Genomic DNA, 10285 nt, shown 5'->3' with positions numbered 1-10285 from the left:
TTTGGTGAGATTTTACAGCAAATGCAAGAGGGGCAGTCCACCAGTCACTATTCCCCGAAAGATAGGTATCTAATGAAAGATGACTACTTATGCATCACCCAGGAGATGAGGAAAAAGATTTTGGAGAAATGCCATGCACCTCCCTATGCTGGACATAGAGGAATTACAGCAACAACTCTAGCACTAGAGAGGCATTTCTTTTGGCCAGGGATGCGGAAAGATATACATCGAATGCCTTACATGTTAGAAAGTGAAGTATGATAGATGGAAGGCACCTGGACTACTTATGCCTCTTCCCGTGCCTCAAGCACCGTGGGAAAGTATTACAATGGAGTTTATTTTTTATCTACCAAGATCAAAGTCAGGGAATGATGGGATTTGGACTATCATTGATAGATTCAACAAGCAAGCTCATTTCATTCCAGTTCGCAAAACCATAAAAAACTATTATATTATGTAGATTGTCAATTCAACAAAATGACATCATAATTCTTATCCTTATTGAACAAAATAGGCCCAACTCATACAATGTTACGATTCGAAATAGAGTTTCATGGCACAGATCTTTAAGCATCATGGTATGCCTAAGTCCATTGTCAATGATCGAGATCCCAAAATGACCAGTCTATTTTGGAGAGCTTTATTCGATAACATGGGGACGAATTTGAATTTTTCTCCTTCTTTCCATCCCCAGACAGATGGTCAAAGTGAAGTAGCAAATTCTACAGCATTGAATATGCTGAAATGCTACGTGGGTGACCAAGGTTCAAACTGGGAAAAGTACCTACCATTGGTAGAGTTTGCTTACAATAATACAGTACACAGCTCTACAAGGAAAGCCCCCTTCAGGTCATTTATGGAAAGGTGATTCTGCCACCTATCCTGAGGACCAAGGATGAAATATTTGCAGCTGATCAGTTTGTGAGAGACCTCCAGACAGCTTACAGCCAAGTCCGGACAGCAATTGAAAGGTCTCAAGAGAAACAAAAAGGAGCTGCAGATAAGCATAGGACACAGTTAAATCTCAAGGAAGAACAACATTTATCCCCCTCTTTAGAGCACTGATAGTTGTGGTGTCTGTTCCGGCAAACAAGTCCATTATCCATTCTCCCTTAGTTGAAATAAGGTCAAGTAAATCCATCATCCAAAGTTGAGGCTTTTGATAAGGATTAATTATGCATGTTCATTTACCACTCATATGCCTGAACTTTCTACAAATACCAGGTCTCTCAAACACATTTGTACAAGTTGGTTTCATGGCAAATTATATGTCTCTTGAGCTCTTACTCCAGATGGAGAGTGAAAACCAATCGTTGCAAACTCACATGCCCAAGAAAGTTGATCAAGTTTGTACCCATGGATGTTGGGTTTAGTCTTGCAAGTAAGATTCTATTCAAAAATGCCACAAAAATGTGATTGGGTACTTTTGAAGTTCGAGAAAGCTAGGCTCCGTAAGTTTAAAGGCAAACAGAAAGTGTATGCAAAGTTATCTCCCAGATACTATGGCCCTTTTAGGGTTACAAAAAGAATAAATGAGGTTGCATACAGGTTGGCATTGCCAGAGCATTGGAGGATTCACAATGCATTCCATGTGAGTCTTCTAAAGAAATTCCAGGGGCCAGAGCCTACAGAGCCAGTATCAGAAGACCCACCAAAAGTGGATGAGCTGGAGGAGGTCCTTCAGCCAGAGCAGATTGTGTACCATATTGTACGCAAAGGCCCTCAGGGCAAGGAGTTTTACAGGTATCTTGTAAAATTCAAGAATTATACGGCATTAGATGCCAAGTGGATGGATGAAGACATGTTGTCCGATCATCCACATCTTTTGGATGTTTACAAGGAAGCTTTTCGGTTGAGGTCAACTGAATAGAAGCCGAGGGGATGTCACCATCATGTAAATATCCTAAGTCAAAGTACAGCTGACCATTCATTTGATCATAATTAAAGAGTTTTCATATATGTTAATTATGGTCAAAGAGTTCTTTTAATGGTCAGAGAATTGACTAGGGTCAAAGATACTTGACTTTGGTCAAGTAAACCTGACTTTGATCGAGGAGACTTGGTTTATTACCAAGAGGGTTAACTACGGTTAACCAGAGAACCACAGAGCTGACTACGGTCAGAGAGTGTTGACTTCAGTCAACAAGACTTGGCATGCGCTAAGAGGGTTAACTACGGTTAACCAAGATGTGCGAACTTCGGTTAGAGAGTTGTGCCAACTTCGGTTGGAGAGACTTGACTATAATTAAGGCGCCTCGACCCTTGGTCAAAGCCCCTTAATTATGATCAAGAGTGTTGACTCCGATCAACCAGAGAATATATATATATATATATATATAATTTGTTATGTGTGCACATGTGTTCAGTGGGGACGCCCACCGTGACTAGAATTAGTCCACAGTGTATTGTTTGCATGCAAGCGCTAACAATTAATAGGTGCCATGGTGGTGCGCTTTAATTAATTGTTGCAGGTACTAGGAAGAGTTATTTTCCTAAGCGCTACGGGAGCCTACCAAGAGTCTAGGAGGCGGTTCGCGTGACCAAGTGCTTCGAAGACTCCAAAGTTACCCTTAGCAGCATGTAATTAGGAAAGTAAGGTAGAAATTGACAAGTGGCTTGTTGCCAAGAAGGGGAGCTTGAGAGCTCATGTAATCTGAATTCACGTTTGAATTTGTATGTACAGCTTCTATGCTGAACTCATGAACAGCTCTACGCTAAACGATGTACTCCATCTTCTCTCAAGTAATAAAATCCTTCGGGGGGGTCCAGCCCGACTGTTGTCCTGGGCCCTAGTGTCTCTGTTGAGAGAGGGAGAAAGTGTATTGGCTGTCTTTTACAAGCGAAAGGTTTCATTGGCTGTCCTCTACGGGTAGATCTCACCTGGGCTCGCTATGGGTAATCAGGATATGAACTACCATGCCGATGATGACCCGAGCCTCTATGATGATTTGATTACGAAGACTGCCTTCAGTGAATTCACCACTGCTCTCGATGAAAAGTTCGAGCGAGTTAATACGAATCAAACGGGGTTGACACGGCAACTCCAAGGGATTCAAACTTCACTCACTTTTGACTAGCACTATTCAGGCGCTCACGCATGTGGATGCCTTGGCTTCAGTGTTACGTCCGAATATCACTGCAGATTCTTTCCCCAGAGATCAGAAGTCTCGTACCAAGGAGGTGATTGACACTTGGTTGCACAAGTGGCAAGTACACTTCCAGTTTCACCCTTACCCAGATGACAAGAAGATGCAACTTGCAGCAGGGTATTTGTCAGGGAAGGCTTTATTGTGATGAAAGGAACTCCAACCCAAGCCTGTCACATGGATAGAATTCGAAGAGGTCTTCATAAAAGAGTTTCTGAAGGAGGAAGATTACGATATCGTAGGCAAGCTCAAGGCCCTCGATATGTCCAAGCTGAATTTGACTTTTGAGGTTTATCTTCACAGGTTTCGGGATTTGCAGACCAAAGCTACAAAGATGGATCCAATTACCTTGTTAGGTTTCTTTGTGAATGGTTTGCCTGACTCGTACAAGCTTCAGATTAAGAATAGCAAATGTACCACTTTGCAAGAGGCCATGAATATGCGCGCATCTATGATGATACCATGGCCAACGCAAAGGGAACCACCATTGCCGACACAAGCGGGAAGAATAAGAGGAAGTTCATCCAGTCTACCACTGGTATCGGCGGGGAGTCGAAGTCTATAGACAACGCCTCCAAGAAGAACTCGACTCAGACAAAGAATGGTCGTGCCCATTTTCTCCGCACATTGAAGTTAAAGAAAGAAGGACGTTGCTTCATATGCAAGGAGCGGGGCCACACTCAATCCTAAGCGCAAGAACCAGATGCAAGCACCGGGCCCGAAGCTCCATGCAGGTTGAGGTACCAAAGCTAAGGGAGCTAATCAAGTTTCGATGACAGGTAATTCTATAAATGTCATTACCTGTCCACTTTCTTGTAATTGCACTTTAATAATTCGTTCTTTGGCTCCCATGATCTTTTTCGCGTTTATGGAGAAGTAAGGGACCAAAGAGCTCATGTTCTCTTTGACCCGGGCAGCTCTCACAATTTTGTTAATTACAAACTTATGCAGAGGATGGGGCTGTCCACGATACCTAGCGATCACACCTACGAGGTGCAGCTTCCAACTGGGAAGCAATTTTGGGATCGCAAGATTGAAGCACTTTCTATCCGGATTCAAGACTACACAACTGCTCTTACGTGCTATGTCATGCACTTCGAACATGTGGACTTGTTAATCGGAATAGAGTGGTTTAAAACCCACGATATTCGGATTCTTTTTTGGATAAGGACACCCAGTTTTGTATTCAGTGTGATAATATTCCCTCTTCTCATGGACCTATTCTATCTGCAATGCAACTTCGAAATATAATAAACACTTCTCATTATGATGTGTATCAGTGTGTTTTGATTCCGCGTTCTTCATTTGTTGTCTTTGTTAATAACAAAAATGATTTAAGCGTGTTTGAACACCGTAAATTGAAAACGTTGTTGGATGATTTCATGGATGTATTCCCTGCTCAACTGCCGGAAGGTTTACCTCTAGAACGGACAGTAGACCATCGCATAGATTTAGTACCTGGGACTCAATCTATTAGTATTCCACCTTATAGGATGAGCCAACTTGAGGAGGATGAGTTAGCTTCATAGCTACAAGATTATATGAATATGGGCTGTATTCGGCCAAGTAAATCACCTTGGAGCAATTGTCCTCTTAAGAAAGAAGAAAGATAATTCGTGGAGAATGTATATAGATTATAAATTTGAATAAAGTGACAATTAACAATCAATACCCTCTTCCTCGCTCCGATGATTTGATAGACCGTTTGGCCGAGCGAAGTATTTCACTAAGATTGATTTGCGTACGGGTTATCACCAAATCCGTATCTATGCTAAACACATAGATAGAACCACATTCCGAACTAGGTATAGCCACTACGAGTTTCTCGTATTACCTTTTGGTTTGACCAATGCTCCTGCTACCTTCCAGCAAATGATGAACGATTTGTTCCAAGATTTTCTGGGCAAATTCGTTGTCGTGTTCTTAGATGACATCTTGATATATAGCCGAACGCTAGAGGATCACATTGGACACCTCCGGATTGTCTTAGTTATACTAAGACCGCATAAGCTCTATGCCAAGATGAGTAAATGTGACTTCTTTATGAAGGAGATCATTTACTTAGGACACAAGATTTCTTCTGAAGGTATAAGCATTGATCTAGATCGTATCCAGAAGGTTTTGGAATGGCCTCTCCCTCAAACTGTGAAACAACTTCGTTCTTTCGTAAGATTCACGGTTTTTCTACGGAAGTCTGTGCGTGATTATTCAAACATTACGACACCCCTGACCAACATATTGAAAGGTCGTGGATGCAGGTCTACTCAGCTGATCTCTTGGAATGATGCATTGAACAAGGCTTTTGAAACCTTAAAGTTAACTATCAAGGAAGCACCCGTTCTTGCATTACCCGATCCTACCCAACCTTATGTTTTAGAGACCGATGCGAGTGATTTTGTGATTGGGGCAGCTTTATTCCAAGAGGGTAGACCTGTAGCTTTTGGGAGTAAGAAGCTAGATGACATCCAATATCGTTGGCCCACACTAGAAAAAGAGCTCTACGCAGTTGTGTATGCTCTGAAGGTTTGGAGACACTACTTGTATGGTTCGAAGTTTCTTGTATTGACCGATCATCAGTCAATCAAGTATGTGTGTGACGGGTCTGAATTGCGAGGAAGAAAGGCTAGATGGGTAGAGTTAATGCAAGATTTTGATTTTGAAATACGTTATCAAAAGGGTTCAATGAATAGTGTGGCGGATGCCTTAAGTCGAGTCAAGTTTGTAAATGCTATGTCATTTACGGAAATATCCTCAGACCTATTTCAATCCTTTAGAGGGCTTTGCGCAACTAATAGTCGTTTCAGTTCTTATTGGCAGAAAGTCCACTATCCAAGATGGGAGCTCCATGGTTGACCAAGACTCAGGGATTGTGCCACCTACGGTACAGGAGGCGGGAGGTCAGTGGATGATTAGGAACGGCTTGTTGTTCCGGAATAGAAAGATATGTGTGCCACATGATTCAGATCTTCCATCCAAGATTCTCAAGGAGTGTCATGATGCTCCTAGTGCTAGACATCCAGGTATACATCGGATCCTGTCTATTGTAAAACATACCTTTTATTGGCCTAAGATGCGTGCATTTATTGAAAACTGTGGTAGGTTGCCGGGTTTGTCAGGCTACTAAGGCAGAATGCCTTAGAAGCGCGGGGTTATTACAGCCATTGCAAATCCCAGGTAATAAATGGGAAAGTATTTCCATGGATTTTATTACGGGTTTGCCTAGAACGCGCAAGGGTCATGACTCCATTTGGGTCATAGTGCACCGTCTTACAAAAATGGCTAGATTCTTACCTACAAGAACAACTATTTCAGCTGTTCAGCTCGCTCACAAGTTTGTGGACCACTTGTTTAAGCTGTATGGTTTGCCGTCTCACATAGTCAGTGACACGGACTCGAAGTTTACAATTAACTTCTGGACACTTTTTTTTGAGACGTTGGAAACTACTTTGAGTATGAGTTCCTCAGATCATGCACAATCTGATGGCAGTACAGACTTTGATTGCGCATATTCAATTATTCTTTCCAACTTTCTAATGTTACCTTCGATGTTGCCTTGAAAGTATTTGCAAGTCACAAGGTTGTCTCTAACTATTATGTATACCGAAATCATCCACAATCTCAATAATTACAACACATCGCTTGTAGCCCACAAGGTTCTAGCTTTAAAGGGAATCCAAAATGATGCTGCAAAGACAATCTTGCAAAACATGCAAGAAATGTTGCACTTTGCCAGGGAGTCTATTAGAAGTGCCCAAGATCAGGACAGATTTTATGCTAATAGGCATCATTCACCTAGAGAGTTCTCTAAAGGAACAATGATATATTTGTGTATTCCCAAGGAATCCAAAAGCCTAAGTATTGGTTTGGTTCCGAAAGTACATCCAATGTTTCATGTCAGCAGACTGAAAGAGTTATTGGGTGCAGATGATCAGCCTGTTTCTCCTCAAGAAATAATAGAAGTTACATATTTGACTTTTATTCCACACGAACCTGAGAGTATTCTTGAATTTCGTGAAAGACAAATTCGTAATCGAACTTTCACGGAAGACAAGATCAAGTGAAAGGATTGTGTTGAGAAGGATGCAACATGGGAGACATTACAGAACCTCCAGAGGACATTCCCACGTATTTTTGCGAACTCAGGAGTGAGTTCTTAGAGAAGGGGAAGTATGTCATGTGCACGATTGGTATCTTACATGTACTAGGTACACAAGACTAGCTCAGGTAGCCTCGGGAGGCTTACGACTAGGCACGCTTGATTCTCAGGTTGAGTGGCAAGGGTACGAAACAATTAGGGGTCTTCGCTATTTTTGGTGCATGGGGCCCGAGTCTATATAAGGGGCCCATAGGTTCAGTTCTCAGGGAGCCGATGGGAGCAAGTCTCGTTCCCAAGTGCTAGGTCTGATCCTAGATTGAGTCGCGGATGCGCACCTGCATCTTAGCGTAGCCCAAGGCCCAACAGCAGATCCCAGGCCTCTAGGCGCCACTTGGTGGTATGGGACACCATGCTGGTTAGGATCTGGTTGGGAGTTTGTGCTAGTAGCTCAACTCGTGGTTCGGAGGAAACATCTCCTGATTCAAAATCGCATCCCGTAGATGTCATGGTTGGGTGGTGAGCAGTCTCCTCAAATTCCTCACAATTGGTGTGTTCTTGTGTTTGCTTGCAAATCAGACGTTTCAAGAGTACTCGGGTCGTATAGGCCTTTTTGACCTTTTGCAGACACTAATAAATCTCTCTCTCTCTCTCTCTCTCTCTCTCTCTCTCTCACACACACACAGAGGAGTCTCCCATGCACTGAGAATTGCCATTGGTCAAATGCAGGTTTCGTCCCATCAGCTAAGGATCGAGACATGGAGCAGCACTCTCTCTCTCTCTCTCTCTCTCTCTCTCTCTCTCTCTCTCTCTCTCTCTCTCAGAGGAGTCTCCCATGCACTAAGGATTGCCATTGGTCAAATGCAAGTTTCGTCCCATCAGCTGAGGATCGAGACAGGGAGAGCAGCAGGTATACCCAGAGAGCAACAGGTCTGCATGCTATGTACGCTAGGGGCGGTCGAGACAAAGGAGCATTTTCTTTGTGTTTACCCAACCTACTACGAGATCCGAGGACGCTACCACTGTCTCTACCTGGAGGTGAGTGGCTTCGGTCCTTTGTCACAACTCATCCATTTCCATGACCAGGTCTATATCGAGCTTTATCTGATGGAGATGCGTCGGCACAGGGAAACGCTTTTGCGACAAATTAGAGAGCAACAGGGGATGGCCAGACCACCACAGGACAGAGAGGATGACAGGGCACAACGACGCGTCACAAACTTCTATACATTTGAGTCAGCCCCCGGACACAGTGGAGTGGAGGAGGAGCTAGCCGACATGAGAGCAGTCTGGATGAGCAGCCAGCACAGTACCATTGAGAGAGTGGCGCAAAGACCACATGCGCGATAGAAAGGCCCCAAAGTACACTCTATTGAGGTTCAACCTGTCGCAACTTTCCTCAGGGGGGATCGACAGAGACAAGGGGTCACTCTGGACATAGCCCAGAGAGTCTGAGACCGCATCCCCCACTGTAGCACAAGACAACTCGACAGACACAGATATGAGACATCTTCGTAGCTCTGATACTGGATAGATTGATTTTTTAGGCCCACTATGCAGTTGTAGTTGACTATTTCTATGATTATGACTTTATTAGCATAGATTAGTACTCAGCAAGGGTCCTAGCGTGCCCTTTGCTTCAGCCCACTGAGGCGTGTATGGGTTCACTTTCTATGTCCTTTGTCCCATAGGCCCGCGAGGCCTCCCGTGGACGTTAATCTCTCTCTCTCTCTCTCTCTCTCTCTTGTATAATGACCTTCAACTGGGCCTTTTGGATTAGGTAATCATTCTTGAGAGCTAGATGTACGCGTTGGCTAATAAAGGGGGCATTGGAAAATTGAGAGATGCAATCTGCTAATATATAAATACCAATTAATTAGCTATATAACGCAAGATCACCGTAAAAAGAAAACAGCTTTGCCTGGTCAAGGAACCTATTGAGAGTCTCTCGAATATAAATTTGAAGAAAACAACTTTGCTTGGTTGAGAATATATATTTTATATAGTTTTTAAATGCAAGAGTTCAAATGAAAGAAACGTCAACGTGATTGCAAGACAATCTCGATTCAAACTGACAATCACAGTCCAACCTACATAAAGCATCTAAACGAACATCTGAGCGAGGGCAAGCCGTGGACAGTCGTCAAGGAAAGTAATCGGCCCAATTGTGATAGTACGCCTTCCGCTCTCTCTTGCTCATGAACTTGTTCCACTGCCCACAAGAGGGCCCACTACAGTCAAAAGACCGAACCTAATTGCTTACACTCGTCACTAAGATGAAAATGAACTAGTCCGTGCGCAAGGGCCAAGTAATAGAACAGAAAAAACCGGACTCGAGTCCAGGCGCATACCAGAGGTTCATATTTCTGATTCTTCTTCAGTGCCTGCTTAAACCGGTGGTTCTCGCACACCATCGCCCAATCATGATAACTACAATCAAATGATTATAAGGGTACACGAGCTGGCAAAGAAACTTTCAAAGACGGAAAACGAAGGAACCTTACGCACGTGGGAAAAGAGAGAGGCTGACTTGATATGATGGTTAGCTTGCTCCCAGTAGTAAGGGCAGACGAAGGAGTAGACAGAGAAGGCGACGGCGCCCCAGAAGATGGTGGAGAAGGCCTCCTTGTCGGAGTGCGGGACGCCAGGGTCCCCAGTGTAAGCAGGTCCAAACATCTTCTCCATGGCTGAGAGCTTAGCCCGCTTCTGATGCAGAATCCTCTCCAACGATATACACACCAAGCTATGCATCATCGAAATCTTTGTAAAGGGAATTTATTTGCCCCATGTTTTTTTTAAAACATTTTGCCACATGTCAAATGTTTATTGGATTGTCTCTTCTTGCTAAGAAGCATTTTCCTCTTGTATTGTCGTGCATTGTAAGAGATTTTCCTCTTGTATTGTCCATGTGTGTCTATGAAAGATGCATTGATTTGTGAACATTGGTGTTCCCAATACTAAATCAACACCCATACATATTACCACAAATGCCTCATCTAAGTCTAGAATATTGCCCTTGTCTATATCTATACTATTCTTTAAGAGA

General features: G+C 43.3%; 1 protein-coding gene across 1 annotated transcript; it reads right to left on the bottom strand.

Moving 5' to 3' along the window:
* Positions 1 to 9197: 9197 nt before the first annotated feature.
* On the bottom strand, positions 9198 to 10001 carry LOC147885264 (uncharacterized). The gene is made up of 3 exons (XM_087397892.1): positions 9770 to 10001; positions 9591 to 9669; positions 9198 to 9451 (listed from the first exon to the last, which is right to left on the bottom strand). The coding sequence occupies exons 1-3, from the start codon at positions 9991 to 9993 to the stop codon at positions 9383 to 9385; spliced, it is 372 nt and encodes a 123-aa protein (XP_087254018.1). The 5' UTR covers positions 9994 to 10001; the 3' UTR covers positions 9198 to 9382.
* Between the last annotated feature and the right edge of the window lie 284 nt (positions 10002 to 10285).

Source organism: Dipteris shenzhenensis, chromosome 26 (assembly GCF_047967505.1).
Source record: "Dipteris shenzhenensis isolate YYH24624 ecotype China chromosome 26, Dip_SZ_1.0, whole genome shotgun sequence".
Taxonomy (NCBI): domain Eukaryota; kingdom Viridiplantae; phylum Streptophyta; class Polypodiopsida; order Gleicheniales; family Dipteridaceae; genus Dipteris; species Dipteris shenzhenensis.
Note: the sequence above shows the minus strand (reverse complement) of the source record. Positions and strands in the feature narration are given on the sequence as shown.

Coding starts and splice junctions, on each gene's coding strand:
- LOC147885264 (XM_087397892.1), bottom strand. CDS start 9,993: ATGATGCATAGCTTGGTGTGTATATCGTTGGAGAGGATTCTGCATCAG. Junction 9,670..9,769: donor CAAGCTAACCATCATATCAA/GTCAGCCTCTCT, acceptor ATTTGATTGTAG/TTATCATGATTGGGCGATGG. Junction 9,452..9,590: donor ATCAGAAATATGAACCTCTG/GTATGCGCCTGG, acceptor TCTTGTGGGCAG/TGGAACAAGTTCATGAGCAA.